The sequence below is a fragment of the Heteronotia binoei genome, chromosome 1, assembly GCF_032191835.1.
Source record: "Heteronotia binoei isolate CCM8104 ecotype False Entrance Well chromosome 1, APGP_CSIRO_Hbin_v1, whole genome shotgun sequence".
Taxonomy (NCBI): Eukaryota; Metazoa; Chordata; class Lepidosauria; order Squamata; family Gekkonidae; genus Heteronotia; species Heteronotia binoei.
In genome coordinates, this window is record NC_083223.1 from 12,831,671 (window position 1) to 12,856,800 (window position 25,130).

The 25,130-nt window shown below is 45.2% G+C and overlaps 1 protein-coding gene across 1 annotated transcript in view; it reads right to left on the minus strand.

The window, feature by feature from the left end:
- Positions 1-25,130, minus strand: part of MACROD2 (mono-ADP ribosylhydrolase 2) — a 1,708,848-nt gene that overhangs the window by 1,656,117 nt on the left and 27,601 nt on the right. The window contains exon 3 of the mRNA XM_060230846.1: positions 13,656-13,763. Coding sequence (XP_060086829.1) covers positions 13,656-13,763 — 108 coding nt within the window. The remainder of the gene's footprint in view (positions 1-13,655; positions 13,764-25,130) is intronic.

Below are 25,130 nucleotides of genomic sequence, written 5' to 3' on the forward strand. Positions count from 1 at the left end.
TATTTCCTCTGTATCTCATCCTGGCAAGTCCCATATCCTCACTTTCTCCTGCCCACCAACCAGCCTTTTACCTGCTATTCCAGCTTCCGCTATAGTCTGAAACTCTAGTCACTGTGCAACACTGGCTTCCATTGCTTTTGAGCAGTAGTAAGCAGTTGGACCTCGGTGAGTCATGCAAATCACCCACCCAGTGGTAGCTGCCAATCTGAGTCTCATGAGCCCTTCCTGACAGGCCAGAACAGCACTGGAAAAGTCCCTCCCCACTTCCCCTTGCCAATGCTTAAAAGAAACCAAGGCATGAAGGCTGGCAATACTGCTGTGGTCACTGAGGGCATTTGTTGTTGTTTTCTAAAGAAAACTACAGACATTCCTATCATCAAGATTTAATTTCAGATTTTCCTGCAAACCTGGTGCAGGTCCATCTTGCCTTCTCTGGGCTCCAGTCTCTGGATTTAACAATCGTCAGATTAGGTCATGATGAAATTTAGACATATTGATGATTAATTTGCCACAAACGTGAGTCCTATCAGATCAGCTACCTATCGCTGAAAAATGATTTTGAAGACTTATAAGCATGGAAGTCTGCACTGGGTATCAGCTCCTTCCCAGAAGGGGCTTCTTGCTGTGGCCCGCTTTCTTTCAGTTAAGAAACGATAATACTAATTAAGTGCCTTCCTTTAATTATCTGCATAAAAGTAATGGGTTGGATTCAGACCAAGTTGGCAATTTCCACTGATTCCCCATTCCCATTGCAGATACTGCTCCCCTCCCCAACATGTCACTCCTCCCAATTTCCCTGGAGACGCATTTCTTGGAGATACCCCCATGCTACCTCCCTCCCCTATGTTACTCCCCCTCTCCCTTCTGATTCCCCTCTAGAGATGGTTTTTATTACAAGAAGAAGTGGCCCAGTCCAGTGAACAAGCCTGAGATGGACAGAAAACCACCATGAAAGTCAGAAAAACGTTTATTAACAGACTACATTTAAAATAGAAAAGGTCAGAAAAAGTACTAAAGAAAAAAGCAGTCTTAATGAATATATATGTGCCCTCAAGACTCAACCAACTTTTGGCAACCCCAGGAAAAGGTTTTCAAGGCAAGTGAGGAGCAGAGGGGTTTGCCATGGCCTTCCTCAGTGGTCTCCCATGCAAGCACCAACCAGACTTCGCTTTCAAGATCTGATTAAACGAGGCAATCTGTGGCAGAATTATAGGCGAGACAAAGCAGTTCTGTGCAGCAGCCAGAATTTGCTTAGGCCTCTGTTTCTCTCCCATAAGGCATTGCAGGATGCACTTCTGCCTGACAACGCACCCTGCACTCTGCTCTAAAAGAACTGCTTACATTTCTGAGTTCCAGCCTCGAAGCCAAAACATCTAGATGTGAGGACCTGTGGCTCCAAGCTCCTGCCTTGGCAGGGAGGGAGTTTTTAACCTAGAGATACAATGACCCTGGTCAGAAAAGGGAAGGGTTTGACCATCCAGTTTCTTGACTGACAGCTAATCTGGATTCTAAAGGCATTCAACATCAGTGTTTGAGATGCTATGGGCTCTTTGCCACCATCACGGTTAGGTCTTGGCAGAGCTGCTAGAATGCATTCCTAAATACATAGTAATCATAGATAATAATTCCCTAATGGTGGTGGCCAAATGGAGCTCCCACTGGCTGACAGGTGCAGTCAACAAACCACTGCCCCATCATGCATCAGTCATCACCTCTGGGTTCCCATTTGCTGATTCCCCTATCCCCTGCAGACCCAGGAACATGGAACAAACTGCCAAAACAGTCTTACCTCAGAGAAAGACACATCTCCGACGCTTCTCTGTGTCCTCTCCAACAATCGGTCTCAGAAAGGGCTGCTGCTCTACTGCAGCCTCACAAAGCATTTCCTCAGAGGCAGTGGCAGCCGCCTCACTCCCTCTCTTCCTCCTCCCCTCAGCCTCACCTCAGAACAGATGAGGGTTGGGCCACTGGGGAAGCTGCTAGCCAGAGGCTGTTGCTAAGCAGCCAAGATAGCTTCTGTCAGTAAAGGGAGAACTGAATATAATGCCATAGAGTCCACCCTCCAAAGCATTTTTTTCTCCAGGAGGGGGAGAGAGATCTGTTGTCTGGAGTTGTGATCCCAGGAGATCTTCAGACTCCACCTGAAGATTGGCTACTCTAGGCCTGGCAATACCCTCTGGATGACTTGATGCCACCTGACTGCCATGACTTAACTAGGCCTAGCTAATTGTTCCTGTTCAGCAGCAGCCCCCCTATGACAGCCAGTGCAGTTTAGCATTTGCCAACTCCAGGTTGGCAAATTCCTGGAGATTTGAGGGGTAGAGTCTGGAAAGGGTGGGTTTGAGGAGGGATGGAAGACAGGTACAATGCCATAGATTCCACCCTACATAGCAAACATTTCCTCCTGGGGAACCTCTGTTGCCAATCTCCAGGTGAGGTCTGGAGGCTTGTGGAAGTGGCAGGAATTCAGTTGGACGCTCTAAATGGGAGCAGCCAACCAGCTGGAATGCTACACCCATTAGACCTTTTGCCTCAAGCCTCTAGAGCAGGGATGTCAAACATGCAGTTTGGGGGCCGAATCAGGCCCCTGGAGGGCTTTTATCAGGCCCCCGAGCAACTGGCTGTCATCTGCTTCCTTCTCCCTATATCTTGCTTCCTTCTGCATAACAGCTTGTTTGCAAGGCTGGCTCAATCACACAGGAGCTACAGAGCAAAGCCTCTATTTTCTCCATTGGCTGAGGTTCCTTCCCCTCCTGGTCCCCTGGGGAAGGAAGGAAAGAGCCAGAGCTTCCTTTGCCCAGTTCCCTAGAGCCTATGGGAGAAATACAAAGAGAGAATCTTTAAAACCAATCAGTGCATGTTTTAATTTTCAAAAATATATATATTTGTGTTTGTCTGTGTTCTTTATAAAATTTACATCTCTGCTACCTAATCTTAAATAGGTACACACATGGACTGGCCCAACCCGGCCCAACAAGGTCTCATTTATGTCAGATCCAGCCCTCATAACAAATGAGTTCGACGCCCCTGCTCTAGAGTTCCCTCTCACTCTGGGGATAACTCTTGGACTCAAGCTTGCTGGACTCTACCTGAGACTCTTGCCTCTACTTCAACCCCTCGGCTTCCAGCTCTGCCCCAGCCACTGTCAGCCTGAGTTTCAGCTCACTGACATCCCAGCTTCATTTTATAATTCAGTCCCTTTATCCAAGCACGGCTTTTTGCAATTCCTCTTTCAAACTCTTCGATAGGAGTTCAAATTTCAACCCTGAGTCCAATCCGTCCCCGCAGAGCACTGTCTCTGCAGTTAACATTAAGGGTATATAAAAATGCCTGTGTAGATGGTTCTGTGTAGCTGGTTGGAGAGCCAGTTTGGTGTAGTGGTTAAGTGCGCGGACTCTTATCTGGGAGAACTGGGTTTGATCCCCCACTCCTCCACTTGCACCTGCTGGAATGGCCTTGGGTCAGCCATAGCTCTGGGAGAGGTTGTCCTTGAAAAGGCAGCTGCTGTGAGAGCTCTCTCAGCCCCACCCACCTCACAGGGTGACAGTTGTAGGGGAGGAAGGTAAAGGAGATTGTGAGCCGCTCTGAGACTCTTCGGAGTGGAGGGCAGGATATAAATCCAGTATCTTCTTCTTCTTCCTTGGAAGACTGGCTTCCCAACCTTGAGGCGTAGCTTGCTCTTCCAGACTTCCATTCCCCTCTGCTGAAACGGAGACCTCGTTCCTCGTCGGGATCTCCAACTCAGCTGCCAGTTCTGCTCCCAAACTTGCTTCCCGACGTTCACCTACTAGGTCTTGCTGAAATCACTGGATTCCTTTCCTGTCCCCTTCTCTGTTCTCCGCCACCTTCCTTGAACTGGACTCTCAGCTGTCTCTTCTCTTCAGGCTCATGTTTGTATATCTTATTCCCCCACCCACCATTTTACATCCCTGAAGCTTCCTCAGCCTTCCTTATTGCAAACCGGTCAAGCCCACTCTAGCTATTTCCTAGTGGGCAAGAGTTCATAAGCAAGCAGGTGCATGTTAAAAGCCTTGTTAATTCACTGCATCACTGCCTGGCAATGCCATTTCATTTTGCTATTCTTGTCATTCTGTTTTACACTCTGTATCTTGTTAGGGGAATAAAATTAAAGAGCTGTTTTTCTCTGCTTCCTCTTTGGAGTGATAACCCAACTTGGGAGCCTGCTATACACTAGAAAGTTCCCCCTGCCCCCCCCCCATTAATTGCCCTGTAAGTAACACGCGTTTAATTCCAACATGAAAGCAGGATGCTCCAAATTGGAGGGGGGGGCACATGCCACTTGTTTCGGGAATAATGTCATAGGGCATCTGGCTGAGCTTGGAAAATCTGAAACAGCACATGCATTATACACACTACCCACGCACCCCCAGAACACAAGCACCCCTCCCCGCTCACCAAGCACATAGTAGGCATTATCTGCAAGGTACAACCCTAACAAAGATTAGCCTAGAACCAGTTTTCAGTGGCAGGCTTCAGCCTTACAAACCCAAAGCAATAAACAAATTCCTCAGAGCAGTGGTCCCCAACCTTTGTTTGTGGAAGACAATTTTTCCAGGGACCCAGGAGGGGGGAGGGGGGGCAATGCTTTGGGGATGATACAATTGTGCCCTTTATTTCTATTCGTTTGATGTGGTGGTTAAATGTGTGGACTCTTATCTGGGAGAACCGGGTTTGATTTCCCACTCCTCCACTTGCAGCTGCTGGAATGGCCTTGGGTCAGCCATAGTGGTTAAGTGAGTGGACTCTTATCTGGAAGAACCGGGTTTGATTTCCCACTCCTCCACTTGCATCTGCTGGAATGGCCTTGGGTCAGGCATAGCTCTCGCAGAGTTGTCCTGGAAAGGGCAGCTTCTGGGGAGAGCTCTCTCAGCCCCACCCACCCCACAGGGTGTCTCTGTTGTAGGGGGAGGAAGGTAAAGGAGATTGTGAGCCCCTCTGAGACTCTGAAATTTGGAGTGGAGGGCAGGATGTAAATCCAATGTTATTATTATTAAATCCAATTATTATTATTACTACATTGTAATATATAATGAAATAATTATACAGCTCACGGCCCAGTTGCTAACAAGCCATGGACCAGTACCAGTCCATGAACGGGGGGGAGGAGGAGAGGGGTTGGGGACACCTGCCTAAGAGCAACTATGCGGTATCTTGTCCTAAAACATAGACAGGCACATCCTGCCATCAATCATCTGAATTTAGAAGGCAAACATTCTAGGCAATCCTGAGCTGTGCACGCTCCCACTGTGGAAAGTTTTATCCGACCCAGTACTATGAAGAAGAAAAAACTTCTGCTTCCTTGCAAAAATCAAGGCATTTCAGCCCTCGAGCAGGGTTTTGATGTTCAGAAGCACTTCTGCATCACTCCAAGCTAACAGCAGAGGGCAAGAGCACAGACTGCAGGAGCGCTGGGATTCAGGTCTCCAGGCCACTTGGCCACGTTCTCTCACCCGTAGATCCCACCTATGGTGCCTAGCGGAGAGGGCAGGAAGCTAAAAAAAAGGTTAGTTGGCTGGCAAGGAAAGAGACAAAAAACGCTACAGCCCTCCAACTAACCCAGCTAAGAAACCAAAACAGCCCACCTCCTGGAGATAAAGGGCATAATTTACAGTCTGTTGTCAATCACTTGTTTACCACCAGCAACAGAACTGTAGTGGAGCTACGATCATTAATACTTCAAAAACTTCACTGTGCACTCCATGACTGCCACTTACAGCGACGGTAATATAGTGAAATGAAGCACGCTTATTAAAGAGTTTATACATCACCTTTCCACAACACGGTTGCTTTAGCTGGGTCACAAAAAGAACTGACCAACAGGGATGAGGGAGACAAAATCAAGAAGGAAAAAAATAACAACATGGATCCCCCTGAAAATAAGCGCCTACCTAAAAAGAACAGCCTCATATTTCTCATAGAAAGCACAGGGGCCTACTGCTCCTTATGCCAGAGGAAAGGGGGTGTTTCATAATGCTAAAGCTGCACCCCACCCCCCACCCCACCCCCGGCAAGAACTGGCACACTGCAGTTCAGTGGACAGGTCCAAAGGAAGGGTCAACCATGAAATCCAAGGGGCAAAAGGGCTCACAGGGGAAGAGACAGTCATTGAAGTCAGTTGGCCTCAAATTATGAAGGACTTTAAAGGTCCAAAACAGCAATTTGAACTGAACCTTGAAAGTGGTAGCCAAATGAAGAGGTTCCAAAACTGGAATAATAATAAATAATAATAATAATAATAATAATCCCATTTACAAGCTCTAACGTAGGCAAGCCATCCTATGTAACACCAGTTAGAGTGTTTCCAGAATAGACTGAGAGCACCCTAAGCAGAGTGCATTGCAGCAGTCTAGCTTTGAGGTTACAGACGCATGGATCACTGTAGGCAGGTCCATACAACTCAAGGTGAAAGAATTTCTCTACCAAATGCGGCCGATAAATGAAGTTATGCAGAATGCATTCTATCTGGTCTTCAAATAAAAGTTCAGAATTCAACAGTCCCACTAACCACCCCCTAAGAGGTGGTGAAATTCAGTTCCACCCCACCCAAGGCAGGAAGGGCAATCTCTGTCAAAACCTTACTGGCCAGCATCATCTACCTTGCCTGGATCCAGCTTCAGCCTTTTCCCCCTCAGCCACTTGACCACAGCCTTCAGACACTGGCCTGGCATGGAGACTGTGTTCAAAAATATATATACATAGGTATCAATAGCACACCGAGGGCATTCAGCTCCACAGCTTTAATCACACCGAAAAGTTTTGAGTAAGCCACGCCAGCCAGTGGCTTGGAGAATGCATTTTAAGTTAAAGTTACTTTCTTTCCATCTATCCCTCCCTCGTCTATTTCCCTCCCTCCCTCCCTTCCTTCATCTGGCATTCATGTCTTGCAGCTCTCAAACATCTGATGTTTAGTCTATGTGGCTCTCATGTTTAAGCAAGTCTGGCCACCCCTGCCCTAATTCCTTCTACACTGGCAAATCTTCTATGGTCAGCCTCAGATGACACCATCACTTTCAAACATCAGCATAACAAAATAGGAGTCAAGTGGCACCTTTAAGACCAACTTGACTCCTATTTTGTTCTACTACTTCAGACCAACACGGCTGACTACTTGGATCTATAAACATCAGCATAGTTTTAAGGACAACTGCAATTCTTAAGACAGAAAAGGCTGCTGCAAGAGATGTACAGGGGTGGTATCCATTGCCTACCTCCGTGTTTTATACACACACACACACACACACACACACACACACACACACAGGATTGAGGAGATATATCATGAAGAAATTTGAGAACAGCCACTCTGATTAGACTGTATTCAGGCCTATTCATTAAATTAACAATACACACAGCTCGTTACACAACCACCAATGCACAAGAAATGCAAAATGTCCATCAAGTGAGGACTGGGATTTACGAAGGTCACCCAAATTCAATACTATTTATACATTGGCTAACGGCTGGCTGCTGCTTGCCCACAAGCCATTAGCTGAAAGAGGGTTGGCAGAAAGCCTGGCACAAACGCTGGGGACAGAAGAGGTTCAGCTGCAATGGCAGGAAAGATGTAAATAAGCAAACGAGCTTTGGAACCCACCACAATGTGGACCTAAGGGCCAAAGTGTTGTCCAAACTAAACACGGTGCTTGAAAGCAGCAGCTTCTTTATTACGCATTTTACAAACACTGAGCCAAGTTTCATTTGTGAAAGGCACCCACCCTTATAACTGCAGCCTTTGCCTACAACGCAGGTGAATATCTCAGAAAGAGAAGTTAATATTTATATGTTGTGGGTTCCCTCCATAAAAGACACTCCTGTGCATGTGTTCTGTGCTTGGGATTCTGTTCTCAAGTAGAAAGGATCGCTTATGGAATGATCCTAGCCAGCAAAACCCTGCAGTTGCCTAGTCAACAATAGAAAACGGAGTTCCAGCAGGGCCATGGCACTTCCTGGATAGCATCTTGGGCCAAACTAGTTGCCCATTCCTGCCCAAGGCCACATCTGTACCATCATAAGAACATAAGAGAAGCCATGTTGAATCAGACCAATGGCCCATCCAGTCCAACACTCTGTGTCATACAGTGGCCAAAAAACCCAGGTGCCGTCAGGAGATCCATCAGTGGGGCCAGGATACTAGAAGTCCTCACACGGCTGCCCCTCCCAAGCAATTACAAATACAGAGCATCACTTGACAAATACAAGACAAATACAGAGCATCGCTGCCCCAGACAGAGAGTTCCAACAATACGCTGTGGCTAATACCACTGATGGACCTCTGCTCCATATGTTTATCCATCAACAGAAACACATTCCAAAACACATCTCAAAGCCATTTCATTACTGCTTCCCTCTAAGGAGCTTCATGATGCCTGCTGCAAATTCCAAAAAGCACCTGACCTCCAACAGCACCTCTAGTCCAAAGATGCCTTGAGGGAAACCACGACAATCAAACCTATTTAAATAGCAGCCCGAGAACTTAGTGTTGTTTTATTTCAGGGCGTGAATTGCCAATGCCTCCCCACAACCCTTGACATCAAGCTGGAACAGCTACACTGGCCTCCAAACAGGTTCTGGATGGCAAGTCCAAGCCAGCCACTGGTAGCCAGAGTGCTCACCCTGACCTTTTTCCACGCAGGGCAGGACACTCACAACTAAAGGCCTGAACTCACAACTAAACACCAGACCTGAAAAGGTGCAAGATATAGACCTCCAGGGAAAAACCCACCCATCACGGAAAGCAGCAATAGTTACAAGATGTGGGAAAGCTTATCATATAGTAGCAGTACACCCCACCCCCAAAAGGCCTTGTAAGGCACCCCTCCAGCCACAAAGCATCCGAAAGAAGAAAAGGCTGCCTATTACCTTCCCTAGCTAGCTAGAGCAAAGGTGATACCTGTACACTTTGGACAACGACCTTGGTAAAACATACAGAGGCTACAGAAAGATAATCAATAATGTGAATATAAGACTCATTTCTTAGTGAGGCAATGTCAAATTCTAATACAGCATGCACAAAGCATATTGAACCATCATCTTTAAGACAGATTCAGTTGGATAGCCGTGTTGTCTGAAGCAACAGAACAAAGTTTGAGACCACTGGCGCCTTTAAGACTAACGAAGCTTAATCCTGGGTAGAAGCTTTCTCAGTATAATCCTCTGCAACTGCACACAAACGCTTATACCTTAAATAAAACTTCACTGGACTCAAACTTTACACCATCTGTAAGGTCACAAAACAATTCAGGACATGCTGTATCTTACATGCCACACATACTCGGCAACTTAATTTTTCTCCTGAAGCTGTTGCCAGTGTCACAACCTGTGATGGATTTTCAGGATTCACTCCCGCCCTGCCCCTGAGCACTGCATGAGCGCCTAAGCTGTTCATGATTGTCTAGAACAGCCACAAAGGAAGCTCTTGGAGGGGAAGAACTGAGAAGGGAAGCAATGGGGGCGCAACCATGAAAAAAATTAATTTTTGGACACAATTTTATTCCAAGGAGACTTGGTTGAGGAAAGTGAATAATTTGCAGGGGAATAAATCTGTAAAGAGAGAAAACATTTTGTGCCTGTGGAGCAGGCTTACACAACAACTTAAAGAACGAAGTTTGAGTCCAGTGGCACCTTTAAGGTCAACGAAGTCTAATTCTGGGTGTAAGCTTTCCTGCGTACCCACAGTACAAGAAAGCTTACACCCAAAATTAAACTGCTTCAGACCAACATGGCTACCCACATGGATCTACAAGGACCCCAAGATCTTGCTAGGAAGAGCGGTCAAGAGCTGTCCAGTCCAGCTACCTGTTTGCAACAAGATCTGAATGAAAGGCATTTAATTTCTTTTCATAGATTCTGCGAATTTCTTCTAAAGGAATCAGGACAGTATGCAGGGTTCCCGCCTCCATTTTAATCTTACGACAGCCTGCTAGGCCAATTAGATTGAGAGACAATTACAAGGATGAGGTCGCTCAGAAACCTGCATAACAGAGCGGGATCTGATCTTATGCCTTCTCAGCCAATGAGGTACAAAGCCAATATAATTATTTTGTTTGTCCCCTGCTTCTGGCATTCAAGGGTATATTGCACCTGGACATAAAGATTTAATTTAGCCAACAGGGAGACACACCACAAGTTGTGGCCCACAACCACACCTAAAGCAATACAGATGGCAGGAACTCTTGAGCAGCTGAAAGCAAAGCAGATCTAGTCTCACAGGGATGGGTGGATCTTCCACAGCCTCACTTTTTAAAAGCACCAGCCATCACTGTGCAAGGTGTCAACGCCAGTGTTCCCTCCAAGCTGAGTTAGTGTGGAGCTAACTCACAGTTTTTTATCCTCCGGCACACACGTTTTTGTCTTAGCTCAGGAAAAAGGGCCCCAGAGCAAACTAATTTATGCAGCAGCTCACAACTGATGCCAGTCGCTCACGAAGTAGGATTTATGCTCACAAGACTCCACAGCTTAGAGGGCTATTGGTCAACGCCCCCCTCATTAGAAGGGCCTGGAAAATCTCCACCTCTTGCCAAACAGTGTAAGTTGTGCAACTTCATATGAGGAAATAATGTACCAAATACCAAAGTCATAATAAGACCCCGAAGAGTTCTCTGCCCATCGCAATTCCAAAATTGAAGGTACAGTATTTTTTGCACCATAAGACTCACTTTCCCCCCCCCAAAAAAGTGGAGGGAAAAGTGTGTGCGTCTTAAGGAGCGAATACTGCAAAAAATTCACACAAATGCCTCTAAATTCACACAAACGGCTCTAAAAACTAGATGTGTCTTATGTTCAGGTGCGTCTTATGGAGCGAAAAATATGGTAATTTACTCATAGTACCTTTCTGTGTCCCTCTTCACAGTTTTTCATGCTTCAGTCTGCCGCAATATTCGAGTAGGGTGGCTCAGCCCAATACTACCAGGCATGCTCCTGAATTAATTCCCTCCTGAAAAGCTACAAGGCAAAAGTTCTCGCTGGGTGATAAATTAAGTTGCCGAACGAAATGGATTAGCAATCAGCGATAGGTTGTCAGATCAATTTCAGATTTAAATTCCTCCTCTCCCCTCACCTGTTCATTAAACCCCAGATTCATGGCAACTCCAGTGACTGATTACGCATTAACAAGCTGTTCTTGTGGGGAGGTGCAGCTCACTTAGTCAACAGGCTACCCGAACACATTCATTTGCACATAATTCACGGGTAATGTATTCCATTCACAGTCCCAATATATAAACACAGTACCTTTACCCTGAAGTTTAATTTTTTGGCCTGACAGCGATGGGTTGCCTCATAAAATTAAGTTGCAGCAAAGCAAACCGGAAAGTCCCTGAAGGTCAACAGAAGCAGCAGAAAAGTCAAGCCGTGAAAACTGCTGTCCTGTACGTTTTAAAATAACAGCGAGAAGAGTGTACTTCACCCGGTCTGTCTAAAAGGCATTACCCTAACCCCCTCCTTTCATACCAGCAAATTATATGCAGTAGTGGTACTGCAATCACTTTTCTTACAAAAACCTCGATTACAGGAAAACCAGCATTTGAGCTACAGGTGTACACTACATGTAGGTGTTTCAGAAACCATTTCTCTACTAGTAACTACTTTATTTCCTGACATGAGAATAGAATCACTATCAGGAAGGGAAATTAAATACCACATTATACCTTTTCTCATGATTTGCCAGGCACAAAAACTCATTTCTTGCAAAGCGCTGCTGCCCAACCGCAGAGATTTGTCTTGATTTGTCCCAGTGTGCTGACATTAATGCAGGAGCTAATACGATGTCACATGGGTCTCCACCCCAAAGATACAAAGAAAAGTTTGTACAGGAATATGAAGCGGGGGGGGGGGAGTTTCCCCCTATTTTTAAGTGCCGCCATCAATTAAAGAAAAGTGGTCCAGAGAATATTCAGCTGTCTGAAGTTAGCAATGGCAGAACAACTGGGTGTGACCACAACTTCTCCCGCTGCCTTCCGAGACATGTAGGTGGCAGGACAGAGGTGGGGGCTAGCTGCTAGCTTAGTTGCAGAATTCCTCCCGAGCACCTGGCCCTTAGGCACATGCCTATAAAAGCCAAGAGAGGCTGTCAGGTGTGGAAGCAACAAGTCAATCTGCTACTGATCCTGCGACCACAGCTTTGCTCATGTGATCTTTGGCCTGGATTCTGACTATGACTTTCAGCTCTGCTTGACCCCTGCTCGTAATCTTTGGACTGCTTGACTACGCCTCTTGGACAGCCCCTTGGTAATGGCCCTCTTGGCTCTGAACTCTTGGACTGGACTCTGGACTTGGCCTCCCTTCCTTGGACTGCCTGCATTCCAGGAACCTACCCTCGGCTCTGCCTGACCCACAACAGGCAGAAAGATCTGAATTCCTATATGCAAGATATTCTCTCTTTACTTACAGTTTCCAAATTAACTCCAGGCAGCACTATATTAGCAGCAGCATTTTACTAGCAATAAGGTTTGAATAAAGTTTAGGCTCACCACCATGATTACAGAAAATGCCCTTGCCAGTGTAACAACATATTAACCAGTCTTCATTAATGGTAAACACCCATGGAAAATGCAATGAACGTGTACTCTGTATGACCTAGTCTCCATTACCAAACATAGCTTTCCAAGCTATGACAGAACTTGAGACGGTTTGCTTGGTACGCTTGCAGGACATTGTCTGTTCTAAGACTGCACACAAAGGCAGAAAGACCAACAGATTCATACTGACCACAGAACACGGAGCCCTGGGAACCTCAGCTCTGAGGGGAGACAAGTTTTTTGTCCTCATGACAACAAAAATAAATCATTTATGGCAAGGTTTTAACAGTGGCTTAATCATATTTTAGAATCCTGATTTTGAATGAAAAAATACACGTCACAGCCTGGCAGTTGGAATATAACAGAAAGCAGAAATCTCAAATCAGCTGGCTACATGCGAGGGATTGAGTTGAAGGACGGCCTAGGCTTGCTGACAAAGCAGCAAACCACAGCTTGCTGCTCTGTGTGGCCAATTCCCAGATGTGCCATTTACAGGTGGACCAATACTTCCATTCTTCTCCATGATTTAGACAGCATGCAATTATTTCTCAGAAACAACCGGATCACTGAGGTATGAAAAGTAACTTAAGATGCACTGACCTGCCAGAACATTCTAGATCTCAACATAAGATACACAGCCACTCTCCAAAAGACTATATTGGAAAAGATCCAAGGAAACCTTTATTGAAATTTCTAGAGACTAACCACATACTTTTTAAGAAATACACACCTAAAAAATCCTGCCTCCTATATGGAGAAGGACTTCATTAGAAACACACACTCCTCACTTATGGAACCAACTTGGAATTTTTTTTAATTTCAACCTGCAATCCGAAATGTAATATTGACGCCACCTGGTAAAACTGGCAGTGAAAGGTTCAATACGATTTCTATGTGTGAGAAGAAAAAAATTTGCACAGCTGCTTTTGTCAAGCAATGGGTACTGATAACATGTCGGTTTTCTCGCCACATAACCTTCACATAGAAATCTTGCTGTTCTAGCACAAAGCCCACCCCGCTTGCTTCATTTGCCTTTCTACAGCCGTGAACAGGATCGATACTTCGTTGGACAATGAATTATTTAAAAGTTCAGCGTCATATGAAATATTTTAAACTTACCTGCATTCACTATGGCATCAATCTCAAGCAATGTAATATCACCTCTGTAGAGGGAGACTTTCTCACTCAGATTTCTCTTCACTGGCAAAGATTCTTTAGTGTTCTCCTCTGGAAGAAAAAGGGAAACATTCAGAGTTGCAGCACAGCACAAAAAAGGAAAAGCCACGTGGGAAGATTCATTTTTGCCATAGAATTCTTCTACTACTGGAGTAAACTGACTCTGGGGTGACGTTGCTTTCACGACGTTTTCACAGCAGACTTTTTTATGGGGTGGTTTGCCATTGCCTTCCCCAGTCATCTACACTTCCCCCCCAGCAAGCTGGGAACCTCGGAAGGATGGAAGGCTGAGTCAACCTGAGCCGGCTACCTGAAACCAGCTTCCGCTGGGATCAAACTCAGGCCATGAGCACAGAGTTCAGACTGCAGTACTGCAGCTTTACCACTCTGCGCCACAGGGCTCTTTAGAGTAAACAATACCATAATTATTTAATATGTGCCATTTTGTAGAACTGAAACACAAATCTAATACATGAATGCAGTCATACGAACCATAAATCTAGTTCTATGTATAATTATGCATTTTAAGGCATACGCGCATACTAGGGTTGCCAACCCCCAGGTGGGGCAGCGAAAAAGGTTACATAAACCTCTGTGAAGACCATCCTCCAAAAGTATACAAATTTTACTACAAAATTATATTATAAGAAACACCTAACCCCCTTATGTGACATGATTTGTAGTACTGTATTGTTTAGCAATTGAGAGATGTTTTTGAATAATATAATTTTGTAGTAAAAAATTGTACACTATTGGAGGCTGGTCTTCATGGAGGTTTATGTAAGCTTTTTCCCTGCTCTATTATCCGCGTTGCTCTTTGTTGGTTGCACAATCCCCAGGTAGAGGCAGGGGATCTCCCGGTTTGGAGGCCCTCCCCCCACTTCAGGGTCATCAGAAAGCAAGAGGGAAATGTCTGCTGGGCTCTCCATTATTCCCTATGGAGACCAATTCCCATTGGGTATAATGGAGAATTGATCTGTAAGTATCTGGGGCACTGGGGGGGGCTGTTTTCTTGAGGTAGGGGCACCAAAACTGCAGCAAAGCATCCAGTCCTTCTCCCCAAAATACCCTCCAAGTTTCAAAAGGATTGGACCAGGGGGTCAAATTCTATGAGCCCTAGAATAAAGTACCCCTATCCTTCATTATTTCCAATGGAGGGAAGGCATTTAAAAGGTGTACAGTCCCTTGAAATGTGATGGCCAGAACTCCCTTTGGAGTTCAATTATGCTTGTCACACCCTTGCTCCTGGCTCCACCCCAATGTCTCCTGCCTCCGCCCCCAAAGTCCCCAGATATTTCTTGAATTGGACTTGGCAACCCTAGCACATACCAAGCTGCCTAACTTCAGCCCCAGTGGCGTCTCAGCCAGACGACTTTCCCAGTAGGCTAACCATTTTTTCCCAATAGTGACTGCAGGACTTGAACCTGGACCTTCTGCACACAGAGCTGCTCTGGCACAGTTTGCTCTTTGCTATGGGGAAGACAGGTAACCTGGTACAAGCTTTGCACTGTGCTGACCAATCAGCTGGTAAGCAGCGATCTGATGCTCTCTTTTCTCTTCCATTTATGACACAGTGGATTTTATCGCCAGTATTCAAAAAGTGCATCAGCATCTGTGGCTTTGTGCAATGTTGACTACAACTTGACTAAAGCTTAAATCAGAGGAACCCACTGCGTGGTTCCAGAGCCACATGTGGCTTTCTCACATGCCTCTTGTTCAAGACTGTCACATTTTATCAAGTTTTATAGACCCAAGGTCAACTGAGAGCAAACAGGCAAGACATGAGCTTGAATCACTTTTGTAGATTATACACTAAGTTTCCACAACTGAAAGATGGGAGAAACACTGCAAGCTAATTTGCCCATCGTATTGTTACCAGCATAGCATCGTTTTCAGACAAGAGTGCTCAAAATATGGTTATATAAAGAAAAGACCTAATAATCAGCAATGTCAGATGGATGGACTGATACACAAAAGACATTCCTCACTTAACTGATGCTTCCCAACACATTAAGCTGTATTTCTGAAAACAATCATCACCAAATATTTCAACAAGCAGGGATTTTTTGTAGAAAAAGCCCTGCAGGGATTCATTTGAATATTAGGCCATATTCCCTGATGTCACCATTGTTCCACGCAGGAGGTGTGGCCTAATATGTCACCACTGCTCCACACGGGAGGTGTGGCCTAATATGCAAATTGCATAGTAGGACACACACCCTGACACCAAGCCAGCAGGAACTGTGCTTCTATGCGTTCCTGCTTAAAAAAAACCCCGCCCTGTCAACAAGTAACCATGGCCGATTTATAGAGGTTGTAGGGTTTTATTACTGGCAACGCAAACATGAAAGCCATAAATATTAAGATGCAAACTGTCTACATCTAATAGGGTTTGGCTATCTTACTCAGGGGTTGAATTTTCTGTTAAGTTGAGACTACAACTAACAACATCAGCAACCTGCGACGGAACTGTGGGGGCATTCAGTCATGTTGCTAATCTGAAGAGAGTGCAGTGAGCGTCAGCAAAAACTAGACAAGGTTGGCTATGGAGTGATTTGGTGGCCTGCAGCATGCTTCAGCAGATGAAATACCCAGATTAATCCCATGCACATTCTTAAGCAGATCTGACAACTACCCATTTTGAGCTTGATTTCAGGGAGCATTCCACTTGCATTACCAGTTCCATCACTTAGCAAGAATCTTGGATATACACCAATATTTTCAGGCAGTCCAAAAGACAGTCTCTACCTTTCTATCGAAGTAGCAAAACAGACACTAGGCTTTGTCAGTAAAACAGACACTAGGCTTTGTCAGCAAACCTCGAAAGAGAAGACAACTGTGGCTTTCAGTACTATTGTGGAAGGTGTTGACAACATGAAGCGCTGATTGAATGGTTGTGTTGTGCAAAGAAGAAACTTCTGAGCCAAGACTCTTCAGACGTCTACAATGCTGAAAGTATTGAAAAGGATACTGTAGTACCCAAAAGCTACCTGGATCATGGTAAAGATGCTCAGAGTTCCATCCATAGCTACTTCTTGCAAAGAACTTAAAAGACCTGGTTTAAATAAGAGACTCCTCTTCCTGGCTGAGAGTCAGTCACAAGCACAATGAGCTAAATAGGTTACGGGCAACTTACTATGCATGCTTCACCTCCCTGCAAGGTAGAACCATCTTTTTATGAAAGAATCTGGCTCGTGCAGGTCTGAATCCAAATTTATAATAGAAGAAACGTCAGGGTGAAACTATACCATCAACACATTTATTACAGGGAAAAAATTGTGATAGGAAAAACCTTGCAGCCTTTACTTCTGAGTAGACTCTACTTCTAAATAATCTGAAAAATATCAATGTGCACACAGGCACTTTAATATCCCAAAGCCTCTACCTTTAAACAGACTGCAGTATGAAACACAAGAGTGCATGCAGTCCCTGCGACGTAATCTCTTCTCCCCAGCAGCCTGCACTAAAATGAATCCAAATAGTGTGCAGAAAAATAAATCAGAGTGCACACAGGCACTTTTAAAGTGCATGCAGGCATTTTAACATAACCTCTTTTCCCAAACAGTCTGCACTAAAATGAATCCAAACAGTCTGAAGAAAAATAAATCAGAGGGCACACAGGCACTTTTAAAGTGCATGCAGGCACTTTTCAAAGGTTAAGAGACTGCTTAAGCCAAAATCATGAGAAAACAGTCTGTCATGAATTCTTTCATCCAGATTGCACACAGGCACTTTTGACAAATTATCCCACTTCACAGTCTTGTACGTTCAGTCCACTATTGTTTCAGTGAAGTGTTAGGATAAAGAATAAGTTCAACCACATAAAGCCCGTCCACGTAAGCCGGTGTCAAACGCGTTGTTGCCTTTTTCGAGACTGATGGCTTTTAAGTGGAACCCAAAAATCCTGCCTCTTCCTCACAAGGCTCTAGCTCATTCTTTGTAAAGAATTCTATACTGAATCAGAATTTAAGCAATCCAAGCAGGAATTGATGAGCAAATTCTTGTCAGTGAACCTGATGGTACCCTCAGAAAAAGAAGACACGTGAACCCCAATGAAGAATCGTGATCACGCATGCGTATTAACTGCTTTCAAAACCTTATGTAACATAAAGGAAGACCTACACATACTATCTTAAAGTATTTAAGAAGTGCACATGCACGTTCAAGCTTATACCTTGAATAAAACTTCGTTGGTCTTAACGGGTGCCTTCAAACTTTGTTCTGCTTCAGACCAACACAGCTACCCATCTGAATCTGTATTTAAAGCCACTAAGCTTTATCAAAGATGTCAGGCTTTCACGGCTGGTAACATCATTAGGGTTTGTAGAATCTTTCGGGCTCAAGTGCCGTGTTCTACTGGAGAAAGTTTTTCTTCCAGACGTTTCGTTCTCGGCTGCGGAGAAGTAAAACTTTCTCCAGTAGAACACGGCACTTGAGCCCGAAAGATTCTACAAACCACTAAGCTTTCTTTGATTTTTCCTAACCAAGAATTTTCAGTTCCACTTGACAGTTACACATCACATAACATCAGTAGGTCATTCTCTATGGGTTAAAAAACAACTGGCAAACAATTCATATAAGCTTCCTAAATCAGATTAAAGCACTGGAAAGTTTTCCAATTCAGTAGTTTTTGGAAAACTCAAACGAAATTTATTTTATTGTATCAAATTTATATCCTGCCCTCCCCTAACGGACTCAGGGTGGCTAACAACAATAGAAAAAACCACATCAAAAATTAAAAACAATATACAATAAAAATCAATTCCACACATTTTTAACCATAAAATCCAAGGTGCGCATTGATGTTTCTGAATATCTGTATTTGTCCAATGGGATTGTCCAATTGACTACCCTAATTAGCTGAAAGGAAGACTAGGTTTTGTTCCCCCATATGCAATAGCAAAAAACAAAGGGGGGGTGTTGTATTAAATTGACATACATGTTAGAGTTACATCCAGCAATTTATAACTTGTGTATGCGTAATCCCCAGGAACTAATTGATTTAGCATAGTAGAAGCCGAGTCAGTGAACAGTTACTGGAGAGATATATAGCGTTTGGGGCTCCAATCACCTTGTACAAGGGCTACGAACAGGACTTTTTTTGTAGCAGGAACTTCTTTGCATACCTCCCTGATGTAGCCAATCCTCCAAGAGCTTACAGGGCTCTTCATACAGGGCCTACTGTCAGCTCCAGGAGGATTGGCTACATCAGGGGTGTATGGCCTGATATGCAAAGGAGTTCTCGCTACAAAAAAAGCCTTGGCTACAACGATCAAGCTGAAGATGTAGCCTTGGATTCAGTGATGTCACCTTACAGAAGAGGAGAATATTAGTAGAATTCCACAGGCGCCCAGGAGACACTTCCTTAAATTCACAGAGCCTACATGCATTGTACATTTCTGCTGGTTGTTATACCTATAAGTTTTACATACATCTTTGTTGTATTGTTCTATATGTTGAAGGATTTCGCCATAAACAATTATGTTAAATAGTCTTGCAAGTTCTGTCCAAGGAAAGAAGTTATATATCCCTTTTTTTAGGAGGGCTGTCTTCCTTTTGGGTAAATATGGTACTTTTTATCTTTAGTCTTCATAATCAAAGGAATCAACCCAAACACTGGAAAGAGGCATATATATGGAGTATAAACAAACTTTCACAGTTCTTTCAGATCAAAGGGATATCTTCAGTTTCCCATCCAACAAACACTAAGAAATCTATCTAAGTGGGTCTACAGCCAGCATAGCATAGTGGTTAACAGCAGTGGACTCTAATCTGGAGAACCGGGTTTGATTCCCCACTCCTCCACATGCAGCCAGCTGGGTGATCTTGGGTCAGTCACAGTCCTCTCAGAACTCTCTCAGCCCCGCCTACCTCCCAGAGTGTCTGCTGTGGGAAGGGAAGGCAATTGTAAGTCACTCTGAGACTCCTTTGGGTAGTGAAGAATGGAGTATAAAAACCAACTCTTCTTCTTCTTTGTGTGGAGGGGACAGGAATTCATAAGTTAAATATTTTGGGACAAAGCTGTGAAATCATCTCAGCTAAGAAGGTAAAGGTAGTTCCCTGTGCAAGCGCCAGTTGTTTCCAACTCTGGGGTGACATTGCATCACAACGTTTTCACAGCAGACTTTTATGGAGTGGTTTGCCATTGCCTTTCCCAGTCCTCTACACTTCCCACCCCACCCCCCACAAACTGGTGACTCCTTTTACCCACCTCAGAAGGATGGGAGGCTGAGTCAACCTTGAGCCGATTACCTGAACTCAGCTTCTGCCACAATTGAACTCAGGTCGTGAGCAGAGGGCTGCAGCTTTACCACTCTGCACTACAGGGCTGCTTCATCTCAGCTACCAGGCAACAAAACTTTCCCGTCAATAATCACCACACCTTGGATCATGCTGTCACTGCTTCACAAATTCTATGTCCCGGTCATTCTATGCGAATCTCTAGGGTAGATTGACTCCATAGTAAACAGCAACTAGAAACTTTCTCTAATAAAGATCTCTAGATACTTCCAGATAAGCTATAAACTGCTAACAGTAAATGCCACCTTTTGGGGAGTCCTGGCAGTGCTCGCCTTTCAACAGCACAAATACCCACCGAAAGGAAACAATTCTGCCGATCAGCGGTTCTCCAATCTAACTGAAATTTAATTAGAATGAAGGGCATTCCACTGAATGAAAACCCACTGCCCTTGGATTCAGATCACTGCAGTGCAGGGGTGGCCGAACTTGCTTAATTTAAGAGCTGCAAGACATGTGCGTCGGAGGGAGGGAGGGAGGGAGGGAGGGAGGGAGGGAGGGAGGGAGGGAGGAAGGGAGGGAGGGAGGGAGGGAGGAAGGAAGGAAGGAAGGAAGGAAGGAAGGAAGGAAGGAAGGAAGGAAGGAAGGAAGGAAGGAAGGAAGGAAGGAAGGAAGGAAGGAAGGAAGGAAGGAAGGAAGGAAGGAAGGAAGGAAGGAAGGAAGATGGGGGATGGCAGAGGGAGGGAGAAGTGGAAAGAAAGCAACTTTAACTTTAGATGTGTTCTCCAAGCTGCTGGCTGGCTTGGCAAAGTGATTTAAAGAGACAAATGCCTTCTCCAAGACGGTCGACAGGATGGTGAGGACTTCAAGAGCCACACCATATGTGTGAAAAAGCCACGTGTGGCTCCAGAGCCACAGTTTGGCCACCCCTGCTCTAGTGGTATAACTCCTACCAGGCTTGGGGAAAGGGAGCGCTACTGGCTCTATGCAAACAAATTCAGAATACAGTCAAAGAAAAACCACAACTCACTGTTTCCATCTGTCCCAAGAGTGCCACAAGCCATACTGAACAAACAGATATAAACCACGACAATCAGTGTGATTTTATCATAGCTGAGTTTACATTTCCAAATGAAAATGAAATTGAGCCTTAGTATAATCTCCGCATTCATAGTCTGAAGCTTCTGGTATCTCCACGAAGCTCCTCAAGAGTTGATTTCAGCCACCATCATGTGGAACCCAACTCAAGTGTCACATCTCTTGGACGGGGCGTCGGCCTTGGGTAACCGACGCAGAATGAGGAACACGCCTCAGACCTAGAGCACGACTACTAAACTGAAAGCACCCCAATGGGACCCTACTAATGAGCAACTCTGTGCATGCGTGCTCAACAGCCATGGCAATCGACCACAGTGAAGTGATGAGCAACACTTGGGGTGAGAGCCACTTTGGTGTAGTGGTTAAGTGTGCGGACTCTTATTTGAGAGAACCGGGTTTGATTCCCCATTCCTTCATTTACAGCTGCTGGAATGGCCTTGGGTCAACCGTAGCCCTCGCAGAATTTTCCTTGAAAGGGCAACTTCTGGGAGAGCTCTCTCAGCCCCACCTACCTCCTAGGGTGTCTGTTGTGGGGGGAGAAGGCATAGATTGTAAGCCACTCTGAGACTCTGATGCAGAGAGAAGGGTGGGGTATAAATCTGCAGTCGTCTTCTTCTTGTGAATTATGTACCACCAGCTTTTCCTTGGGGCACCCCTGCAACAAAGGCACCAGTCCAGCAACTTCAAAAACCAAAGTTCCAAAACTCCCAATCAAGAAGTTGGCTTTTCCTGATGCGAAGGAATCTGCTGTTCAACTGAGTCTTGAGTCACGCGAACAACGGGTCGTTTTTATACGGGAAGGAAACAGCTTGCCCTAACAGATAGCGGCAAGAGGAACGTCTGTACAACATCACGATCGGTGGGCAGCAAGAGAGTTGCCAGGGACACTGTGGGAGTCAGTTCTGGCACTGCAGTTAGAGCTTATTTGCTGTCATTATTGGGGTGTTTTTTAACTTTGCTGCCAAGCGTGCCTATTTTAAATAGCTATATTCCATTTCCAGTATGTCTTAAGTGGTTTATACTGTTTAACGACTCCATGGAGTACCCCAAAATTACTCGTTCCATGGTCATGGGTGGGGTGCGGGATGTAAAACCACAGACTGCAACTGTAGTATAGTAGCCAGCTGGCTCCAAGGGAGCATTTCCACAGACAGAAAAATTGCCACCCACAGGACAACTTTGTTGCCTCCCTCTGCAGCCCAAGATGCCCCCTCAAGCTGTTGTTACCAAGAGCACCAGACCAGACACTGCCCTGCCTGCAAGCAGTAAAGGGAAAAGTAGGAGGCTCAGTTTGGTGTAGTGGTTAAGTGCACGGACTCTTAATTGGGAGAACCGGGTTTGATTCCCCACTCTTCCACTTGCACCTGCTGATGTGACCTTCGGTCAGCCACAAGTTCTCACAGAGCTGTTCTGTTCAAGAGACGTTCTGTCAGAGCTCTCTCAGCCCCACCTACTTCACAGGGTGTCTGTTGTGGGGAGGGGAAGGGAAAGCAGATTGTAAACTGCTCCGAGACTCCTTTGGCTAGCCAAGGACGGGGTATAAATCCAATCTCTTCTCTTCTTCTCTTCAGTTCCCACTTATGGAACTTGAACAAGAAGATGCATGAAGTACCCTGACAGATTCTTTTGGAACCCAGGCAACGGCCTGTCTCCCTAGCGCCGCCTTTCACATTCAGAGGGTTGCCCATTTCTGACAAGGACCTCCTTATGCCTTTCAGAGCTTATCATTCAAGGTACTGGACTGCTCCAAACTAATGGAGACAAGTCAGGAAGAAGAGGGTAAAGTCTTAACACGACAATGGACCGTTTACACAAGAGTTAAACATTTTTTTTTCACTTTTACAGACAGACCACTAGAGGGAGCCTTTATCAAGAAAATGAACAACAGTATTTGCTCAAAGGTTTTTCCATAGGTATGCAATCAAAAAGAGAGGGTTCCCCTGATATCTGCACACAAGTTACAATTATGCCCAGTAATATGTGTGTGTGTGTGTGTGTGTGTGTATGCATAACATTTTAAAGGGAGCTGTCTTACATTCAGACTGACCTTTCCTTTGAGTAAATATGGGACAAGAAGCAAACTCTTGGGATTTTGGCACAGAGTTGAATTTAATTTTATAGACTAAAATAAAATTTTATACAGAGGGTTAATTCCCAAGATATCTGGACCAACATCTATCGGCTTCTGAAGCTGTACTAATATGCATCAAACTAAAGTGCTTTGGCATAATCCAAAAGGTGACTGTAGGATCGCCAAGTTCAATTTAAGAAATATCTGGGGACTGTGGGGGTGGAGCCAGGAGACATTGGGGGTGGAGCCAGGAGCAAGGGTGTGACAAGCATAATTGAACTCCAAAGGGAGTTCTGCCCACCACATTTAAAGGGACAGCACACCTTTTAAAATGCCTTCCTTCCATAGGAAATAATGAATAGGAGCACCTTCTTTTTGAGGCTCAATTTTTGAAAATTGGGGGGTATTTTGGAGAGAGGCACTGGATGCTATACTGAAACTTTGGTGCCTCCACATAAAAAAACAGCCCCTTCCAGAGCCCCAGATACCCGCAGATCAATTCTCCATTATTTCCTATGGGAATAATACTCCATATGGAATAATAGAGTTCCCAGCAGACATTTCCCTTCCCTCCCCCTGCTTTCGGATGACCCTGAAGGGGGGGAGGGCCTCCAAACTGGGGGATCCCCTGCCCGCACCTGGGGACTGGCAGCCTTAGCTACACTGCTCTCTCTCTCTCTCTCTCTCACACACACACACACACACACACTCATACCCACCCACTTACTTGCTCTAAAACGAAAGCAAAACAAACGGAGCAGCTGTGCTTTGAAGAGCTTCTGCTACTGACCCTTCCCCATGAAGTACTTCCTGCTTCCTGCTCAACTTTAAAGGCACACACACAAAGAGGCATTTTGAAAGGGGACCTGTTTGCAGGTTTCTAAACCTGCTGGAGATCTAGAGGTAAGTGGTGGCTGTGGGGGAAGGCTTTCCCCCGCCGGCCAGCTGGCTGGGGGTGGGGGGAAGCCTGTAAAACCGGGGGATCCCCCGCTGGGTCCTGGGGATTGGGAAGCCTAGGTGACTGCCACCACAGTAGGACACAGCAAGATTTCACACCACAAGGAAGCTTTCCATTTTGCCTCCTGTCTGCGAATCCATCATACATTTTCCTAAGGACAGAGAGCATTTTGCCTTTATTTTAAGAACAAACATACCATGTAGATAAGGTGTAAGAGTACAATACACAATAACCCCTAAGGCAGAGGTAGCAAGCATGCAGCCCGAGGGCCGAATCAGGCACCCAGAGGGCTCCTATCAGGCCCCCAAGCAACTGGCTCTTGTCTGCTTCCTTCTCCCTCCCTCTTGCTTCCTTCTGCATCTCAGTTAGCTTTGTAAGGCTTGCTCAATTGCACAGGAGCTACAGAGCAAAATCTTGATCTTTTCCATTGGTTGAGGCTCCTCTCCCTCCTGGTCCCCTGGGGAGGAAGGGAAAGAGCCAGAGCTTCTTTTGCCCAGTTCCCTGGATCCCATGGGAGAAATACAAAGAAAGCACCCTTAAGATCAACAAGTGCTCATGTTTTAAGCATGTTTTATTTTAAGTTTTTTTAAAAAAAACTTTAGTTGTGTTTGTCTGTGTCCTTTAAAAAGTCCTTTAAAATCTCTGCTTAAAACATCTCACAGAGGTCTGAGAGGAGTAGAACAGAGCAGAGCAGCTCTGATAGCTGAGACAGCTGGAGAAGTTGCTGAGAATTTCTGAGTTTTGAAAGACTTCATTCTGAGGTTTGTGGGGCTGCCTAAAATTCTGAGTTGTGATAGCTGGGGAACTGCTCTTTGTTTGCTCTTTGTTTGGTTGAGTGGGCTAAAGGTGAAAGAGATTGAGAGTGATTGCTGCTGATTGCTTAGGAGTGCCTCTGCTCCATCCTCTTTGCATTTTAAGCTGCGCCTTGCCAGAGAGCTAAAGGGCTCTTCGCCTAGGGGCTCCCTAACGACCAGGAACTCAGATCCCTGATTTCCTTGTTCTCCCAATAAGGTAAGTTGACCCTCCAGAAGGGGAGCCACTTAAACAAACAGGA